Source organism: Labrus bergylta, chromosome 23 (genome assembly GCF_963930695.1).
Source record: "Labrus bergylta chromosome 23, fLabBer1.1, whole genome shotgun sequence".
NCBI classification, from domain to species: domain Eukaryota; kingdom Metazoa; phylum Chordata; class Actinopteri; order Labriformes; family Labridae; genus Labrus; species Labrus bergylta.
Window position 1 is genome coordinate 21,396,730 of NC_089217.1, and position 21,457 is coordinate 21,418,186.

The window sequence follows — 21,457 nt, forward strand, 5'->3', positions numbered from 1 at the left end:
CCCTCAGATTAGCTGCCAGATTTATAAAAACATGTCAGGCCATGCTGGAGCATAACAATCAGAAACTTTAAATTCAGAGGAGACAGAAGATAAATTAGGCTGACATGCCGTGAGAAGAACAGACTGCCCCTTTAAGAGGGCTTCAGGGTCACAAGTTCAGAAACCAAAAACTGGTTTGTCAGGGTGAGATAGCACTACACTTGACTTTTAAATGCACCAGAAACACATAACTGAATTCTCCATTATTTTCTTTTTTTTTCGTTTTGTTTTCCGACTTTGCTGCAGCCACCAAGTTTCAAGGGGAAACACAGCAGGTGGTTTTCAATGTGAGGATGATCACAGGAGAGAAACCACTTTGAAAGATGGAGGGCCAGAGGCAGACGGTGTGTCAACTTCAACTAAACCCAACTTCTATGCAACACTCACTATAGATGGGAAATTCAGAGGGCCAATGAAAGGGCAGTCACCTCGAGGAATGATTTGATTAACTTTGATTTAAACAATAAAATAATAATAATTATGTAAAGCTCAGGATCAACATGAGCAAATTACAGACATGGGCAGCAATAAGCAATGCCAGGACATATCATAGAAGATTGGTTATCCCAATTTAGGCCTTAAATCATGTTGCATTTTTAAATGAATATCAGTTTATTTAATGAGTATTATTTGGGCATAACTCAGTGGATTTTGGATCTCAATTGGGGTTTCAAATACAAATTGCTTCTGGCCTGTTTACGACAGCTGTAGGTTGGTTGTAAACGAATCAACTAATCAGTAGTTTGGCCCAGTTTAGATAGCTTAGGAGGAATATTGTCCTTTTTCAAACAAAGGTCAAAGTCAGAATATATGTGCATTAAAATACAATTATGATAAGATTCTTGATTTACTTTCAGGACTTGTGCATAAGACCCAATATGTTAACTTAAAGGAGCAATATGTAACTCTGAGTAGCATAAAATGGATACTACAGCAGTCCAAATTTAAAACAATGTAGAGGGCTGTCTCCCCAACCCCAAACCGAGGGGCATCCAAAACGGCCGTGTGGGGGTGCCTTAAAAGCGCTTACCTTCTCTGGTCCAAACAAATCCAGAGCATTCAGGACCAGAATCTAAAGTTAGAAGGAGGAGGACCAGCACTTCAACATAGCATGTTACCTTAATGTCTATCATATAGTAGAGTAATTTAACAGTTTAATACCGTAGAGATCTTACACATTGATCCTTTAATTAGATAAAATTGTGAAGTCAGAAGAATCATATTGACTGTTATTCCAGTAAGGTGTTAATGCCATGTGTAATGTGATAATAGAGGAACCCTGCCTTGGATTTCCCCTGCCTCTCACCAAATGTATAGTGGGATATACTGCAGCTTGATTTGACCCTGAAAAGGATAACCTGAACAAAAAAAAAACTAAAAACTGTTCTTTCCATCTCTGAAAACATTTTCATACGTTTTTTTTAATGTAAAACTGGCATATAGAATAAATGACACTTTGATGCTTGATGACCATATGAATAAAATGCTGGACACTACCAAGCTATTTTTTTCAAGCAGTAAACTGACTGTTTATGGCAGATCTGGACAAACTGGTAATGCAGATGTGGGTATCTGACAATTAAAGAAACATGATCCTTTAGAAAAAGAGCTTTAGATGACTTGAGGTATTTTATTTCAGTGTTGATGGATTCTGCCAAACTACGGGTATCCCCCCCCCCCCCCGATAAACATCGTACAGCTCCAGAGGCTCAGTCCACCCCTGCTGCTGAAGCAAATCCATTCCATTCACTCAAGCTTGTCTCAAGAAAAAGTATTCAGTAAGAATCACAGTGTTTTTCAATCTAGTGAATTTCTATAATGCACAACAGAACGAAGTGTCTTTGTAATTTTTGATGTAATGACCCAGCCAACGGTGACTTAATTGGGTGCTCAGCTTCATTTTGTCTTAAAGACAGAGACAAGGATATCCAGATACTCTGTCAACATGGTACATATTCACTCAGAAAAAAAAGAGAAATAAAAAAGAAGCCAATTCCCAATAAAAACAAGTTTAAACCACCTGTTTAATGGTCAGAATGTATCCAGAGGAATTCATAACAAGCCTAAGAAAATTAAGAAACTGCAACTAGCAGTGGTTTTGCATCAGCGTCATTCTCCACCTCGATTTTAGAGTAATATAATAGAATTTCCCTTTATGTCAGCATGATGATGTTTAACAGAGCTATGATTGGTTAAAGAGTAATATGAGATTGAATGTAAATACAGTGGGTGTCAGGAGCAAGTCCCTCAGTTGTATTCTTGGCATCTTCTTGAGTGAAACAAATCATCTTTCACACTAAATCAGCTATGTTTCCTTGACTTACGACTTGAGTTTTTTTATTTAAATGTATCCTGGGCTCAAACCCATCACGAATAATATTACTGTAAAAATGATGACAATGTGATACTCTTTTGATCCCAGCAGGAAAAGTAATTCTCCTGTGAAGTTCAGAGAGCACAATCAAATTAAGAGCCAAGTTCCTGAATCTGGCAGGACTCGCTCTCTCTTGCTCAAGGACAGTTTACAGCACCTGGATCAGAACCCGTGTCTCTCTCACGCACCAAAACATTTTTTGGCCAGCCTGCAACTCAATATATAACAGAAAAACGTGGTCCAAATTGTTTTTTTTTCTTTAAAGTGTCAAACTGAGACTGTAGTGACTACAACTTTGTCAAAGAAGAGGCTCAAACACTAGTATACTGTATGTTTTCACACTATTTATCAAGGTGCGTTTTTTGGAGGTAATCTGCTCTACATACATATAACTTATCCTTCTCATCTTTAAAACTACTCAAAATAACCACTGTATCCCACTGCTGGCTATACAGAAGCAACTACAGCATCTTAGAGGTTCGGTGTACTACTCATTAGCACGACTATAAAGAGAGAGATATTGTTCAATGTTTCCTATGGTTGCATTTAAAATCTTTAAGTTAATAAAAATAATAGAGGAATTAATAGTTATAAAACATACAAAACTGTTTTTATTTTAATGTCTGCTCATAAAAAAGGTGCTCATTAGTTTTATTTTGACATTCCACTCTTGTGTTCTACTTCTCTCTGTACAGCTTCTGTGTGTTTTGAAATCTCTACAAAGCATTCAGTCATGTCGAACACTGCCTCTTTACGAGTCTGTGAGTGTTTCTGATAGTGTGTTGGGGCTACAGGCCAACAACACGTCTCGCCCTGGTGTTGTCACTGTGGCTGATCGGAGCGTGTCATGACCTCTTAAACTATCCGACTGGAAAAGGGTGAAATCATGACATCATGCATCCACAAACCCTTGCATGTGTCCCCTCCCGTTATTTATGTCCATGATGACATAAAACCACAATAAGCCATCAAGTAGGGCTGGGATCAATGAGTACATATTCCAGGAGCTACTCCAGTGTGAGACTGAATGAATTTCTTGTTGCTCCATTTGACACTGAGTTAAAACGCTCGACTTAGCACTTAGCAAGGAGCGACTGATAGCCAAAAAATAATAATTGATTTTTGGCAGTTATGAATCTATTTAAAGATAAGAATCTCGGTTTTTCTTTAAATCATTTTTTTTCCAACCCTAGTATAAAGCATTACTTTCATTATGTAATAAATAATGCACAAACATTTAGCTAACATATTCACAAAGCTTATAAAATACATATTTTATGATACAGGACATATGGACTTAGACTTTCTTTATTGTCATTCAAACTTGTACTTTACAGTGCAGATAAGAACGAAATTTCGTTGCATTTGGCTCGTTGTAGTGCAGGATAAAAACAGCAGCATGTATTTACATAGAAAAAATAAAAATAAGGTGCAGATATAAATAGATATAAAAAGAAAAACTATGAGTAAAAATACTATACAGATAAATATATTGCACGTTATATATAGTTAAGCTAAATAACATAGCCTAGCTATTGTCTGTTATTGAGGATATGCTTTGTATTCTTCTAGAGTAGTTTTATATATCATTTTGTTATTGTCATTTTTAATGTGTATGTTTCCTTTTTAGGGCCAAATACGCAAATTAGCATTAGTGCTAACTTGCTAACTGCTGGAAAGTGCACTGCCCCTTTCAAATACAGTCTGTCAAACCATTTCTTAAATTAAAATTGTTCTCTGTTATGTGTTTTTAAGGGATGAAACATTCACTGACAACAGTTTTGGTTTTCTATTTTCTGATTTTTTTTCCCACTTAATTGTGTAAATATTAGTATATCAGTAGTATCAGTGTATCAAATTGTAAACTAGTTTTACTTGGTTTTGTCAAAAGGGTTCACTAGAGTGTATTTGCTTATGTATAATAATATAGTGTTAGTGTATAGTTAGTGGTAAAACCAGTTGTTTGGAGGATCGGGTGAATGAATACAACAGAGCATGGAGTAACAACAAGCTGTGGAGTGTCTGTGGGCTACAGAGGGGGGCGTGGTGCTCCACCAAAACAACACTTGGCCTATAATGGCGGGCGGCTGTCATATTGTTATGACAGCAGTGTGTAGTTAAATACATCCCGCTCCACAGGAAACACTAAATATATGAACTAGTATCGACCTTACACAATAAATGGACGAGTTGGCTCAAACGTTGCGCAGCCACGACAGAGATTAGAGCTCGTTAATGCACTTTAACATCAAAATACGACTCTTTTACAAGACTGCTGATCAAAAAACTATTTATATTTTGTCAATACGACGTTACAGTTCCGCAGCACAACCAGAGCATCAGAACCAGAGCATCAGAACCAGAGCAGCAGAACCAGAGCAGTTGGTTACAGTCTAACACAGAGACTGAACGAGCGGGTGATCAAGCGACTAAAGCTGGCAGCCATAACCCCGAGAAACATCGAATTAACTGGACTTTATATTAATTAAACTCGACGTTAACCTGGTTTATAACGATTAATCCAAAGCAACAGTAACCCTCGAGTAGTGTACCGATTCCAAACAGGATTTTAAATCGCTTTAGAGCAGTGAATAGTCCGAAAACGGGACTGTCCAGACACATTAGGAGGCAGTCAACTGCACACTTCGGACCACATGTTCATATACCAAAGTGGCGGAATTTACACTGAGCAGATTCACTATAAAAAGGGCAGAACTGTATCCTGCTTATTTCATATAAATGCAACTTTATAAATTCTCTTCATTTGAAATTAAGAAAGAAAACAGATTTGAATGGCCTACCTTTAGGTGCCAACATGACCTCCCCATTTTCCCTCTTCACTGCAGAAGTGTTATATCTGCTGACATCGTTGTTGTTGTTGTTGTTACTACTCCCGTGTCCGGAGGTCACCAACAGTTTATGTTTTTTATCGCCACATCCTTTCTCCTTCTCCCGCAGTTTATCTTTATTGGGTTTCTTGGGTTTGGAGGAGGAAGGCGCTTTGTGGAGGAAAAAATGGCTCTGTTTGAAGACTTTATGGGTGTTTGTCGGTGGTTGGGATCCACCGGTAGCAGGCACCGGAGGAGGGATGTTGCTGCTCGTCTTCACCGGACTGAAGCTCCACGACCCCGGGCTGTTACTCTGCTGCTTCGTGGGCTGCTGGAGTTTCTCTTTGACGCTGCGGTTGCCTCCCACTCCTCCGTCCGTGCTGACTTTCTTGGGTTTCACGCTCCTCTCCTCGACCCGGACCCTCTTGGGCGGCGGCGGGTTGAAATCGCGAGAAGACTGATAGCGGTTGTCGGGGTCTCCCTTCGCCTCAGTGGGCTTGACGAGAAGGCTTTTAGCGGAGGCGACCGCCGGGGCTACCGCAGCAGCAGCTCCGGTGAGATGGACGGAGCCCAGCAAGTCAGCCATCTTGAGGCTTCTCTCTCTATTTACTCTCTTCCCTCAACTGCCGCCGCTGCTGTTTTTTTTAAGCGACGTGCAAGCAGGCAGAGGGGGGCGGGGCTTAGCCTTGACTGACAGGCACGGAGAGAAATGAAACGGAGGCGGGACTTAGCAGAATTAATTTTTGTTTTCTATTGGTTAAAAATGACAAGTAAACCCATCATTAATACAGATTGGTGTCATGTGTCGATTAGCAGTTATATTAAGTGATAAAACATTTGAAATAATACTAATATAATTAATGTACAATTTTAATAAAATAAAGTCAAATACCACACCTCCAAATTCCGAGGTGCCTAACTTTCCTTTTAACTTAACAAAACAGAAATTATAAAACCTTAATTATAAATTTCTAAAGCCAGATTATGTTTTGACTTTTGCTTTACTAATGATCTAGACATCTATCAACTAAAGTATGTGCATTCAAATATCTCCTCAAAAGATTTTCTTTTTTACCTCCCGGATAAATCAATCATTCCAAATAACCACTTAGACACTCAACAAAACCCAGGTTTGCTGAAACAATTGAATTGAGCTCTCAATTGATAGGCAGAAAATTATTGGCAATTATTGACAAAATGCTTTATAATTAAAACATTTATCTTCAAGCTAAAATAATAATAAAAAAATCCATTATTCTTGGACCGGCTCCTGGATTGTGAGTATTTACTTTTTTCTATTTTCTTCCAAAAATTCATTGATGTTTTTTGATGTTTGGAAACATGCCCTACAAACAAACAATTAATTGGCCTAACGTATTAATGAGTACTTATTAGAATAGAAGTTATTTAATAAAGCTCCAATCCATACCTTGCTTAAACCACTAAAATCTTTAGATAGAGTCTATCATTTGGGGTTTAAATAGCTTATAGTGTAACATTTGAGGCTTGACACCTGCACTGTGCTGTCTGAGTAGAGTAAACAGTTCATTATAGGTTGAAAATGATGTTGAAGAGTGGTGCTGAACAGGGTTGATTTCATATTACCTTTTGCTCTTAAAGGACATCGTATTTGTTTATTTATAGAAAATGACCCCTAAAAGGCTGCACACTGTCCTCAACTGACTCACATATCATGTAGAAAGAAACTAGCACTGTTTTTTTTTTTTATCGTGACACTGAAATGTTCTCATCACAGGGATAACTTTCATCTCATCTTGGTAGAGTTTGACACTCACAGACCACCTCAGTGTCGTGAATCCTCCGCACTCTGATTGGCAGAGTTCTCAGTACGAGGTCTGTCAGTGTGTTACAGCAGAGTTTGAATACTAAACATTATTAGAGAGCTGTGGAGTCACAACTGGTTAGCATAGCATATACTGCAGGCCTGAGGTGGTCATCTTAAGTCTGTGTGTTTTTCAGAACAGCTGACAAGAACACCCAAAAGAATCAGTGTGTTTGTAAAAATCATAATACTTTATACTCTGGGATTTTAAACTGACACAGTTTCAGTGTCTTCAGATGGTAGCCTGCTGCTTCTGCTCACATACACTCAACACTGATTGGCTATATTTTTAAGCCATTACATAACGTGTTAAACTGCTCCATGGGAAAACTGAGTTGACCCAGTTAAGATTGCAACCTGGCTTAATTTATACAACACAATGAGAGAGAGAGGGTGTGGGTGTGTGTTCATACTGTGCTACAAGTTGTAGTGCCCTGTGGGAAACACTGCATTAATTATCAGGTGTGCAAGTAACAAATAACTGGGTTTGAAGTAAAAAAATATATATCTATGACTCCATATTTGTGCCTATTATAAGTCGGATCTGGCTTTTAAAATATTATGTTATTGTTCTAAAAAATTTTAAATTATTATTATTATTATTTTAATATTTCTTTTGGGGCTTTTTGTGCCTTTAATGGAGAGACAGGACAGTGGATAGAGTTGGAAATCAGGGAGAGAGAGAGCGTAGGGAATGACATGCGGGAAAGAAGCTACAGGTGGGACTCGAACCTGGCCGGTCGCCCAGAGGACCACAGCCTCCACATATGGGGCACACGCACCAACCACTTATCTTAGCATCTGTCACATATTTCTAAATATGTACAATAAAGCTGAAGGTAGATAATATCTCATTTGTTTTTATTATTTTAACATGAAGTCGCTTTTCTGCTGATTTGGTACTAATTTCAAGTGTCACTGTCAAAATAGGTTCTCTCTAAAGTATCTATTTATAACCAATATAAGGACTGAAAGCTCCCTGAACCACCTGTGCTTTAACGCTTAAACTTGACATAATGTAATGGTAAGGTAAATGTAAGGTAATAATCACAGTATGTCCTCCCACCCACTGTGCGTCTGTGTGTGTGTAAAGTGAATACTAAAAGTCTCTGTGTAAGACGCTGCATACCACCTGCTGTGATTAATTAATCACAGTATCATATTGTGTGTGCATACATTAATCTCAGCAGATCTTCCAGGTGAGTGCGAAGATTTTACACACACACGCACACACGATTGGATTATACCTGCAGTTATCAGCCAGTAGGAGACAAAATGTGATTATTTCATTTGATGTGGCTGTCGACACAATACAGAAGGCTTTATAAACCACTTCAGTGCCCAGCCAGCATGTCCATAGGCCTGATCTGGGATATAAGTGGGCAAAGTGGCCATGAGATGGAACCAGGCACATTTTGTGGGCCCCATATGGGAAGCCAATATGGGCTGACTATATGGACCCCATAATGGATATATGTAAATGACCTATAATGTAAGTAAGTGTAATGTAAGTTAAAGTTGCTGTATGTACAGACACATTAACAATGAACACTGCACACTTTCTTCTGTAACATTTCCCCAAAACGAATAAAAACAAAGAGGCATGTTTTACTTAAGGTTCATTTTTACTGATTGATTTCTGCAACATACAAACATTTTAGGTGTGTGTGCGTGCGTGAAGAAGGTGGTGTTTTTTGGGGTGGTTGAAGGTGAGTCCCACAGGACTCATTGAGCAAGCAGCAGCGAAACACATCGCTCACACTCAAGCCGTCATTTATGACTTGAGGAGATGACAGGAAAGGAAAGTGGGCGGGCTCTCTCTTAAAGGCACAGGTGGGCTCTTGTCTGAGATCGAGGCTAGTGTACATGGTTAACGTGTGCTAAATAAAGAGAAAGGAAGGTAGGAAGTTCTTTACACAACTTTAAGTCAAGTCTGATGGTGTGACTTCTTATTTGATGCACCATGAAGTTGTAGATGCTTTACTAACTGGTGAACCAATCAGATGTGTGGGAAGTGACAGCCTTTTAAAAATTAAAGAGGCAGAATCATGTGTGTGAGGCAGGGAGGGGAATTAAAGCAAGAAAACAGCTGGGGAAAATACTAAGTAGGGGGGGCAGAAGAGAGAGAAATGAGCGGCTCGTTGTCCAGAGCAGGAGATCAATGACTGCTGCATGTTTTACATCAAAGGAGCAAAAAGTCATCCAAACAAGACAGAGAGGTGGAGAGAGATGTCAGAAGAGGAGATGGATTCAGTGGGTGGCAGTGGACTTGTGACGCAACAAACAACTGCGTATACAAAAATAACTTTAAAAATACCATTTACAAAAAACAACCATTATTATTATTATCATCATCATTAATATTATTATTACAATCTTATTCCAAAGCCCACTGTCGCTATCTGTAGGGGGCAACACATTTCCTCTGCTGATCAATTTAACCAAAAAAAAGCAAAGAAAACAACTTTATCATATAATTCTAACATAAAAATACAAATTAACCCTTAAATATTTGCAAGGAGCAAAAAACAAAAGGTCAGCAGAATAATTTACAGTTGGAAGGGAGACATGTCGTAAGGGAGGAATCATCGTCATCATCATCATGCACTGACTTTCTTACATCTTCTGTAAATAAGAATATTCGAGATAACAAAACAAATTAAATACTATATACCTTAACTGCCCTGTTCAGTTTCTTTATCTTTAGAAAACAATGCATATACTGTATAGTAATGAAGGAGGAGTTAGCAGAGAGCTTAACATCAGGAGAATACCAGGAGTCCTGGGTCCATGGCTGCTGCTGTCTTATTGGATCTTTGTTTTACAAACACAAGCAGCTACAGTGAAGTTTTTGTAATTTGGCCTTCAGACGAGAAACCATACAAGCTGTGTTTGTAGAGTCAGGCTTCGAAAGGCAGACTTTATATTAATCTGTCAAGTCTTGTAAGAGTTTCAGAAGATGTGTAACATTCTTACTGCAACAAAAACAACAACCAGAGGTTTATTGTGAGTAAACTGGCAGAAAAACAACACTTGTATGGTTGTTTGTCTGAGGGCCAGACCAGCAGGAGGAGAATGAGAACAAAAAGACATTGCAGAAGAAACAGAAATGAAAACGTTAATTCCCAAAGTAAGACCAGGAGAAGCCACACACATACATTTAAAAAACATGAACTGAAGAGAGAAGCCAAATAAAGCAGGACTGTTATTGGCTGTCTTCTCTTGGAGGCGGACTAAGGCAGGCTCATGGTCCCAGCAGTGAAGGCCACAGTCACAGATCGGATGAGTTTGGTCATTACATGAGGTGCTCCTTCAGCTCATTTTCACTCTGCACTTGTTTTTTTTTTTTTTTTTTAAAGGATTCTTAGTTACCTTTTTACGGAGAGTTTGATGAGAACACTGAAACCATTCTGATGTCTGTATCTTAAATTTAAAGGTACAGTGCCATTAAAACTGGACAATGGGGAATGGCTAATGCAGCCTGGTTAAATAAACACTAGACATTTCATTTGAATTATCAGTGCAAAAAGTGTAGTTAGAATAAGTTTGCAACAGTTTATAAGGCTCCTGGTGTGTTAGGTTTAAGTTTGAGCTCAGATCAAATCAATGAGATGGCACTAGTTGGTGGATTTTGAGCATTTCCAGTTTTAATGCTAAATAAAGCTAAATCGCGTCTGGCTCTACCCCCTTATTAACTTATTTGCAGACATGAGATGACACTTACCAGATTAATGAATACACTATTTACCAATATGTCTATTAATTAAGATGTCTAAAACAACCACAGAGAAGGCATCTCTCTGACCAGTGCAATGACCAAACTGCATTAATCCATGACTCTGGTAATCAGGGAGGTCAGCATGGAAATAAAAAGCACCCAAGCTAACATTACTGCAGCTAACAGGAAACCAAGATGTACTTAAGGAACAACTAAAGGAAGATGACAGTCGGCTTGTGTGCTTCTGTTTCTATGCTGAGCCTTTGTAATGTAGCACCAGCACACAGAAGAGAGAGAGAGAGAGAGAGAGAGAGAGAGAGAGAGAGAGAGAGAGAGAGAGAGAGCACCCTGGCAACCTGTACATACCCAACAGAAAAGGTTGCATCATGGGTGACAGATTATCTAGGTTCGCTTTGAAGATTGTTGTTCATTCAGTAGAAGGAAGCAGGACAGCTTCTGTGAGTTCAGTTAAACCTCGGGAGTCAGCGTGTCCAATTAAAGATCAATTCTGATTACAGTTTACAAAAAGAAAGAAGTGTTTTCTAATTTGGTTTGACAGATAATTAACTCCAGGTGAACACTTTATGATGTCTACAGTTCCGAGAGATAAACAATAAGATTCGACTTGCACTGAAAACAGCTGAGAAAACATTACCGGGAATAATGCAAGGTCAGTTTTTAAGTTAAATATCTAACAGGAAAACGTGGTCGAAGTGTTCTTCTGCTTTGCACAGTGGCACTGAGGAGGAGGAGGAGGAGGAGTTCACACAGAGTTACACAGAAGCTGTTTCTGGATAACATTGTGCTTTCTGTCTTTCTAGCATCTATGATTTTATTTTTATTTTTTTGGACCAGCCAGGTGAGATGGGTGGATTCCATCCTGATGGAGGACGAGCTCTTGCCGGTAGACGGCGAGGATGGACTGTTCCATCATGTCCACTCCAGGGGGGGTTCCCAGGGGCCTTTGGGCTGAATGCAGCGGTTACTGAACCCTGACAGGAGAGGGACAAGGAGTTCTTAGCATAAAAACAGATAAAAATCGCCCTGAGGACCCTGCCTGGTCTCAAAACCATCAAATATTTTCTGCACATGCAGCTTTAAAGCTCCAATCAGTAAAAGCAAATTTAAAATAACAATGATTGAAAACATGTTTGTCAGCAAAGTTTTCTGCACAGAAACTAAAAGATCATTACATGTGCAAAAAAATATTCAGAGGGTTGGCTAGAGGAAACCAGACAAATCACATTGCAGATAAACTCAGACGAAACATGTAAGGGCAGACAACTTACCCACCCAGGTCTGGCTTGCTTGTAGCTGTGGTTCCAGCTGATCCAGGGTCTGCTGGAGATGTCTTTTTAACACAGTCTGACACATCTACAAAAAGGAAACACAGACACACAATTATATACACATTTAGGAGCTAAAGGAATAATGTAGTGGTTTTAAAGGTCACAGATTATTCTCCTTTTCAACCCTTTAAATAAGTCTCAGAGCTCCCCAACAAACACATCATGTCTATAAATCCCTCTATTGTAGCCCAGCTCAGAAGAGGCTGTTTCTGTGTCTGTAGCTTTAAATCCAGGTAGCTGTGTTAGACCACGCCCCTCTGGAGGTGCTTGGTCTTTCTTGTAGACAGGCACATATTGTAAAGTGTATTTTGTATTATATTTGACATTTAAGAGGCAGTGGGTATTGAAGGCTAACTCAGGATACAATATACAACATATGGCCCACAATAATAATATCACAATATACTGTTCCTGCTATAATAAGAAAACCATATAATGATGCAGGTTCACTGTTGGTGTCAGTTTCACCTCTTACCATTCTCGTCCTTAAAGTCTTTATATGTGATTTTTCACTCTTAAATGTAATATAAATCAAGTCTATCCTCTGAAAATAACTCTGAGTCATGACTGTCTACAATGGGTGTAACACCCGAGTCCCACTGTCTTTGATGTTTTCAGAGTTTTCAGAGTCCTATCTTCAGTTTGTTTACATCGCCTGGACGGCTGGCTGACTCCTCCCCTCATGTATAAAAGTAGTTTAATTGAGGGACTAGAGAAAAGAAGAATAACATACTGTACTCACTGCTTAACTGTGTTTCTAGATCACGCTCATTTCAGGTAAATTTACATGCAGTGTGAAGATACGAGCATAATAAAGATCACTAGCATTAGCATGCTAACACAACAATGCAGTACAAGTTGTTTTGGTTTCATGCTGGTGCTCAAGGGCGACATCTGCTGGATCAAAAAATATATATAAAGCCTTTAAACTTCTTTTCACTGCCCGTCTACCCTTCTATTAACCAATCAGAGGGTTGATGAAGTTGTGAGGTAACATGGCCGGCTGATCAGTTTTGTTTGTTTGTTTGAAAAATATCTTTCAGGAGTCAGGATGGTGATGTATTGCCATATCAGTGTTTTGTCCTACCACTTTACTTTTAAGTGTTGCAAATCCAATGAAAGCTGCAGAAAGGAAACGCTATAAACGTATTCTTTATATATCATATCATCAGATACATAATATATATTTTTAATTAATTGCCGGGGGCACCTTCAACCTTAAGTGCACACACAGAAAAAAAAAAAACTCACAACCATTTGTGCGAGGGATATTTACATCAATAAGTGTGAAATCTTACAGCAACACAGGACCTGAATTTCCTGCCAAGACTTTACATAGTTCATGACATTTAAATAGTTCATGACATTTAAATCAACAGGAACTTCTTTAAAACCACAGCTTTTCTATTCTTCACAAATTCTCTTTTTGGATGATATTAAAAGCCATTAAAAAATAACTCATGTTCAACTTTTTCCTTTTGATTGTTCCATTTGACACATGCACCAGAACTATTGAAGCCATAAATTGGCAGTAACCATCATCATTCACACTTCAGAGCACGGATAAGCATGCACACATTTTCCATTCCTCTTGTATATGGACCGGTTTTTTTACCCTGTTTCTCTCTCACTTTCTGTATCTCTGTCCCTCTCGTCATCACTCACTCACTCGCTCCTACAGCTGCCCTCTTGACACATGCTGCCAGACTTATCGCACGCCGGCTAATTTGTAAAACACTAGACGCCTGTTTCCATTATGCTCTGCTGTCTTAGTGCTGTGAAAAAACATAAACAGAGGCAGACACACAGAGACTCCTCTGCACAGATAGACCAGGCTATGTGTGTGTTATACCTTTATGTGAGCCGCTCCATTCGGCTGAGGCTGATGTTTTCAACTCCAGAGGGTCTGGCAGAAAGAGCCACAGAGAGAGTGACTTTAACAAAAGATAATAACCCACATGGCATGTTAATGAACATAGAGCCATAAGTTAGCACAAACACTCTCACATTCACACACATGCATACACTTTTGGTTCTTTTCAAACTCATTCTCCTCCAAAGAGGATGACTTCATTTGACCAACATTTCATGATACTGGAGCCTCACACAAAAAAAACAATCACACACAAATGTAATCAGAGTCCTTAAAGACTGATCCTGCATACAAGAGAAAGCTGGGACTTTTATTACATAATAGACAAAATATATTATAGATTAAAAAATGACAATAAAGCCCAAAGACTGTTCTTTCAACAGGTTGCTGCACCCATAAAATCATTACCCTATCTGCTTCAATCTGAAAAGACAGTCAGTAAGATTAATGTGGACACTAACTGAGTGCAATATTAACTAAAGACAGTTTTTTTTAATTCACTGTTTTTTGTAAATTACATGGATTGGGACCCAGCTGGTCAACTGACACCAGTCTCTTTCAAAGTGAGTCTGAAATACTGCAACACTGGTGCCCCCTAGTGGTGTAAACTAGACATGGCCACTCAGAAAAAAATAATTAAGGGAATGTAACTCTTTTTCATCTTATGGGTAGCGGATTATTTGAATGCGCTCCTCTTCTTATATCCCAGCATAACATTGGAAGAAGACAAAACAAACAGCAGGGTTGAGCCAGTTATTAAAGAAAGCATCCTGTGAGAGCCTGAGGTCATATCAGGCCTGATACCTGCAGTGTGTTATGTGTGTCCATCTGTGTGTTTGAAGTGAAGATGAGAGAGACACACTGTCATGTAGCAGATCAGAAGAAGGAAAGAAAATCAGATCCTTTCTTTTTCAAAATCACTGCTGATGGTTTCAATCACAAACAAAGTCTCTCAATTCATTGATCCATCCACCTTCATTATCCACCCTCGTTAAAAGAAACACCAGAGATGATTCCAGAAGGTGACCTAGTGACTCCATAGCACCGCAGCACCTCGGACACACGTGTGAATCTTGAACAGAACAAACGCACCTGTGGCCAGTATGAAGGACTCAGGGGTTCTCGCAGGGAGGGGGGGAGGGGAGTCGTCGCTGTCCCAGCAATCTGGGTTAAAAGGTCAAAGGGTCAAAGGACAAGTAACATTAATGAGCTCCTGAGAACAGAGGCAAGAGATCAGCAGTCCTTGATTCCTTATATTTCTTATAGTGAACTAGTTCATAAGAAGAAGAGTCACCTGGATAAATACATTTAAACTACTACTTTTTTTACATTAATATGTCTTGATTTTTAACTCACTGGTATTTTAAACATGCTAATTTGTCCTAATTTTTAAATTTTAAAAACACCATTGAATATTTCTTATTACAATAATCCATCTTTCCTCAAGGGGTTCATTTTTTTACTTAAATACTTCACAGTGTTCTGTACTTAAGAAGAGTTTATTTTTGCTGTTAATAAAATGTAGACGTTGTGATAAATGTCCTTTGATTGACAATTTAAATGACAAAAGTGACAACATGTATTTTCTCATCATTCTTCATATTGACTGAAAGGAAGAGGCAGACCACATATATTTATATTTACAGTGGAAAACATCTATTAATTAGAAAGTGTCACTTGTGGTTTGTATTCTGGTTACTCAGAGCTCGGCCTAGGCGATACTGAAGCTATAAACAACAGTTTGACATGTAACACAGGAAGTCTTTATGGAATAAATAACAGTTCACATCAGCTGCGGTGTGAGAACTGCTTCACACACACTTTATTTAGTGCTCAATAGAAAACACTTTTTTAATCAAGCTAAAATAAATCTGTTTCTTTTGAATTCAGCAGTAATATCAAGGACGTTCTTAGATGATTAATGATCATAAGTATGTTAGCCTCTTTATTAGAGCCCTGGTTGAACTAAGAAAACCTTAACAGCTACACAAGTTCACTTCATTTGTCTGTCTACTCGCCGTTAAATTGAATATTTTGCTGAAATTGACTCTCAGGCACTAACAAGTCAACATGTCACATTTGAGGAGTTTTAAGTCGTTGAGTATAATGTTGAATATTTCTCAATACAGATCAAGCGGCTTAACAATAATACCTAAAGTAAATTCAGCAGCTGTTAAGCAGTATAACCCAGATGTTCTGCAACTATCCCCACATTTTGAAAGTTACAATGTTCAGTTTTAGTTGAAACTGTAAGAGCTGTTGATTAGCTCTTTGATCAGTTTGAGCTGCTGTTGTTGTTGTAAGTATTGAAATATCATAAGAGGTATTACTGTTACTTATTCCATTCTCACTAATATCAATAGGGATGGTAATACTATATATACTATATATGTTTACATTGTCTAAAGAAATCCTTACAATTGTGATTTTATTATTCGATTCATCTTTCAGCCCAGATGAAGAAAATATTAAAGGGTTAAATCAAGCTTCTGAGCATTTTTAGGGATTCACTAGATGATGATAATGATTAGGACAGATGATTAGATAAATGTTAGCATAACTTATGAGAACAAGAGCTTATAAGGACATGTGTTAATGCTGTTTCCAATGTGATATAAGTTTTTGCATTTCATTTAATTGTAGAGGGAGAATTGAACTCAGCATGAAACTTGCACCCTGAAGCGTTTGATATTTGTTATTCATATTTTGTTCAAATGGTTCTTGCACCTTTCAAACCTTTTACACGTTTTGTTGTGGAATTATTTTGAAACTGACTTGTAAACATTTCTAACAGCCTCAACTTGCATAAAATGTGAATTATAAATAAATAAAGCTGTTTTATTAAAGCACCCAGGAAACAAGCAGCCACCAGCTTCCTTCTTCACCAACCACAAAGCAGCACAATGCCATTATAGTGCAAACCAAACAAATAGCAGCCATCAGCACCCATTACAAAGCGCTAACACACAGCCCAAATAAACAGAAAGCCAAACAGATCAAACTGCAGACCGGTCCTCAACAGAACTGAGAGCCAAAGACTTCTTCTGCATTTGGTTTCAAATATTGGGAATAACTATGGAGTGCATGATATTTAGTGCCAGAAATTGTATTAATTTAAATAATTAACAGAAATATGTAAGTAACACAACACATCTCTATACATGATGCACAAACCTTTACATACTGTTGATGCACATATTTCACAGTTTGGGTAAACATACTGTATCTGTACACATTTATATTCTTATATTGTCCATACTGCTATGTTTCTTCTATGTACTTATTACTAGATGTATTAGAGATTACCTAATTTCTAATTAATTAGAGATGGGACAGATCTGATGAAATATTGACACGTCAGGTATCGGATGGTACGATCTACCTCACAGATCAAGAAAGATCGTTGGGCACTTTAAACAGTCTCGATTTGAAGACATTCAGACTGACTTGTAGCTACCTGTTCAATTACACTTCTTCAGTATATTTGTTTTTGTGTATAAGCTATGAGTTATATTTGAGTAGTTTACAATCATTTTTTAAACTCAATGAAACTCAGAAGTGCTGGATAGATGAAGAACCAGATCATTATTGAGCTATATATATATATATATAAAAAACACTTAAATCTTTGGTGATAAATAGACAATAAATCACTGTTTACCGTTACAGTTTAGAAACAAATATTTATTTTTATGTAGTAAAATGGCTCATTCTGAATCGATGCCATAAAAATAATTATGATTTATACAAATGTATGAAGGTTCAGTATTTTTTTTATATTGTTTTTGTGTCCTATCTTCTGTATTAAAATATCATAAGCAGCTTTGTTAAAATTCCAATCAAAGCTTACAGAATTCTGTTTTGATTTCTGTTACAAAACTACCAGAAAAGAATAAATACACAACTTTTATATAATTCTTTTTTTTTCACTTTTCTGATTCGAACACTTATTGGCTATAATTTAAAGCAATTAACTGCTGGCAAATAGATTACCATCACGCACTCTCTCACAGTTAAATCCAAATATTAGAAAATGCAACTAAGTCTTAAGTCAACAAGCTTTGAACCTGTTCAAGATCAAACAGCTCTAAGCCAGATCAAACCATTCCAAGTCAAATCCATCACAGCAAGAATCAGATTTCAGAATCTCGTGATTTTGAAATCAACAGAGAGGAAAGAGCGTTTTCAATCCTCAGAGGATCAAAAACATGACAGTGATCATGACAGTGAGGCCGTACCGAAGCACAAACAGCGTGACACCGCTCTGTTCAACCCGACGTGCACAGAGGCTTTATCAGCATCATGCAGTGTTGATCCTTCACCATCCAACATGCACACACACTTTCTCTGCACAGGGAAACAAAAAGACACAAAACTCAGGATTCCTTTCTCCTGTTGGTAAATTCACTCACTCAGACAAACACACACACAAGCTGAAAGAGAAAGAGTGGAGTTGTTTTGACAGATGTTCGCCTGTTAACATTTGCAGCATTCCTCGCAAAACCAACCAATTAGTCATACAGCCCTGCTTCATATGGAACTATCTCACTGTGTTTTTCTTCTCTTCCTGCCTCGGTCTTTTCCCTGCAGTGAGAACAGTATTATGTGGTGTGTTATTACCATGTGGTCTATGAGAGACCTGCCTCCAGACTGACCCTGAGTATGACTCCACCCTGTAGTTTCCCTAGGCGTGTGCGTGTGCGTGTGCGTGTGCGTGTGCGTGTTATAAAGACAGGGTGTCAGAGTTATTCAAGGTGCCTTCACCACAAATCTTATAAGACAATCTCTTCTACACTGAGTACATTTAAACAATAGCCTAAATCTGTAAGTTTGTTTATTTTAATGAAACTGTTAAAGGTATTATAATGTGAGAGTTCTGGCAGTAAGTCGTTTAACAGACACACCAGAATGATCAGCTACCCAAAATGCATTGCATTCAGGATGTAGCACTGAGAACAATTTATCTACAATATGATTTGCCTGTTAATTTGTTGCCACATAAACACAATTCATTGGATGAATTTATTTAATTGCAGCTATTTAATAGCTAAAAAATGTTAAATGTTTAATTGTTAAACAGACAAAAAAGTATATTGTTTCTATAAAAATCATTTTAAATTGGCTGTTGATATAAAATAATTACAGTATTTTAGTTGCACCTTCATATATTATGGTAATACATTGTATGTTATGTGGTTTAATGACACTGATTGCTACATATTTAATGACACTGTATGTGAAAAGTCGAGTTGAAAATGAGAAAAATCTATTAACTGCTCTGTATTGGACCTATATTACAATTTCAATGACACTATCGAAAAAAAACACATTCAGTTTAATTTAACATGTATTGAGGGATACATGAAAAAAAGGAAATAGATACAATTCTTGGTTGGGTGATAGGATTAAGCAAATTCGTTTCATATTGGAAGATTTCAAATCCCACATGGACCTGTAAACCTGTTTGTTTGTTTTTTTACCATAAGAAGGTTGTTTTTCTTAGTGTAGGACCATTTTAAAAAGCTGATTCCACATACAGTGTTAAATTCATATAAATTAATAAATATAGGTAAATTAAATTAAAGCTACAGTGAGGATTGCTCAGTTTGAGTCAGTGTTGGCGCCCCCTGTGGACAAAGCTTTACATCTCATCTCTTTTCTAACCTCGTCCTGAACATGTGTAGGTAGTGTTTCCTAACTTCTTTCATTAAAAGTCAAATGTATCCCTCATTGTGTTTACTTTTTTCTTCAGCTTGGTGTAACTTGTTGAGTCTGACACTTAAGCTGTGTCAGCGTTTAAAGGCATTAAGTTTAGAAGAAACCAATCCTCTAGCTGATGTTTTTTTCTGGTTTTGTTGGTATTAAAAAGGCATCACTGATAATATCGGTCAGCGTCATAACTTAGTAAAAACTCCTCACAGGAGCTTTAAAGGATTTAGTTTTACATTGAATATTTACTGTGATCTATATCATTTTGAATGATGATGTTAAATGATATGTTGTATGAGTTTGTTCACCGAGTTTGTTTCCTCTTGTTAACTGTCAGAGAAGCAGCACGTTTGTTAGTAGATTAAAGCTCCTGTCACTCAACATAACCAGCTGATTGACGTACTTGCTGTGTTTGCAGAGGGTGACGGAGTGCTCTGCCCCGCGATCGACATGGGCGACACCTTCCTGATGGGCTGCTGGTCTCCGTGATGGAGGGACGCCGTCACCACGGCCGTCGCTGTGGTCCGATAACCCTCCTTACCTCCGGACATCTCCCCGTCCCCCTCCTCGTTATCCGAGTTATCAGAGTGCAGCGGGTTGGTGAAGCTGAGAGCAGTCCTAACAGGGGTGGAGGAGGAGGAGGAGGAGGAGGAGGACAGGTGGGAGGAGGAGGAGGAGGATGGGGCGACACGTTCTGAAGAGGAGGAAGAGGACGATGTGGTTTTGGGGAAGTGTTTGTCCGGGCTGCTGCAGGATTGACTCCACGCCGCGTGGCCAGCCTTCACCTCAGCTCTCTCCCCTCCACCCGGCGTCTCCAACTTCTCGCTCTTCACAGGGAGGTGGTTAGGTCTGGTGAGAACGCCCCCGTCAGCGTTACTCTCCCCGTATCCACCTGCTCCCCCCTCTGTGCCTGAGTCCTCCGACAGCGAGGAGCTCGACGTCAGCAGCGATTGGCTGGCTCTGGCTTTGAAGGCGTGGCTTCTTTGCAGCATGCCGGTGTTGTTGGTGGAACTGTTGCTGATTCCTCCTGCTACACCCATGGAGGTGGAGGTGTCAAAACTACGAGGTCCTTCCTGTAAGGGGACCTTTTTAATCTCAATGCTCAGCTTCCTCTCGATCCGAGGAGCACCGGAACATTCAACAGCTGATGAGAGGGGCGAGGAGGGCGTCTGGCCACATTCTGTTTTTGTGGATGTTGACGACGTCTTGTTGTTATAGTTCTCGTTCAGGTCTAGATTTGAGACCTGAGTCTGCTGTTTTAGACCTTGTAGATCCTGGTCTTTCTGCTCTGAGGGGCTTGTCTGCTTGTTAAGACTGGTTGACTTGTTCTGCTGCTTATCAGCTTCTTTGTTCTGAAAAAAAGAAAACAAAATGAAACAATTAGACATGTTTGTACCTTTCTGATAACATCTCTGAAAACAACAAATATTCCATTTGTCAGCGCATGTCTGAAAGGGAGCATGTTTATATAAATGTCTTGAGTTGTCTGAGTAGGCTCACCTGTGTCTGTGAGGTTGCAAGGACGTGTATAACAGGTTTAGGGTGGTAACGGTCGTTGTCCTGTCGTACATTGGTGACAGTTGGGAAGGCTGAGGGGGGAGATGGGGTCAGAATTGGGGGTACGGGGTGAGGCTCTGGGGGCTGCAGGATCTCCTCCTTCACATCACCTTCTGCCTGGGAACTAGAAAAAGAAAGATGAAAAATAAGAGATCAGTCAAAAACAA

At 38.7% G+C, this 21,457-nt stretch overlaps 2 protein-coding genes across 6 annotated transcripts in view; both read right to left on the reverse strand.

Annotated features, from left to right (window-relative positions):
- The window catches only part of LOC109987638 (lysine-specific demethylase RSBN1L), a 40,111-nt gene extending 34,207 nt beyond the window's left edge, over positions 1 to 5,904 (reverse strand). Inside the window, exon 1 of the mRNA XM_029278233.2 lies at positions 5,215 to 5,904. Coding sequence (XP_029134066.2) covers positions 5,215 to 5,827 — 613 coding nt within the window. The 5' untranslated portion in view covers positions 5,828 to 5,904. The remainder of the gene's footprint in view (positions 1 to 5,214) is intronic.
- Positions 5,905 to 8,690: 2,786 nt separating this feature from the next.
- ptpn12 (protein tyrosine phosphatase non-receptor type 12) overlaps positions 8,691 to 21,457 on the reverse strand; it is a 48,257-nt gene continuing 35,490 nt past the window's right edge. Inside the window, exons 13-18 of one of the 5 annotated variants that reach the window (XM_020638768.3) lie at positions 21,234 to 21,414; positions 20,137 to 21,085; positions 15,117 to 15,188; positions 14,004 to 14,057; positions 12,096 to 12,176; positions 8,691 to 11,794 (exon numbers count right to left, since the gene is read on the reverse strand). In XM_020638768.3, coding sequence (XP_020494424.1) covers positions 11,733 to 11,794; positions 12,096 to 12,176; positions 14,004 to 14,057; positions 15,117 to 15,188; positions 20,137 to 21,085; positions 21,234 to 21,414 — 1,399 coding nt within the window. In that variant the 3' untranslated portion in view covers positions 8,691 to 11,732. Of the gene's footprint in view, positions 11,795 to 12,091; positions 12,177 to 14,003; positions 14,058 to 15,116; positions 15,189 to 20,136; positions 21,086 to 21,233; positions 21,415 to 21,457 lie in introns of all 5 variants that reach the window. The other 4 variants (XM_020638769.3, XM_020638770.3, XM_020638771.3 and 1 more) reach the window with 4 other exon arrangements.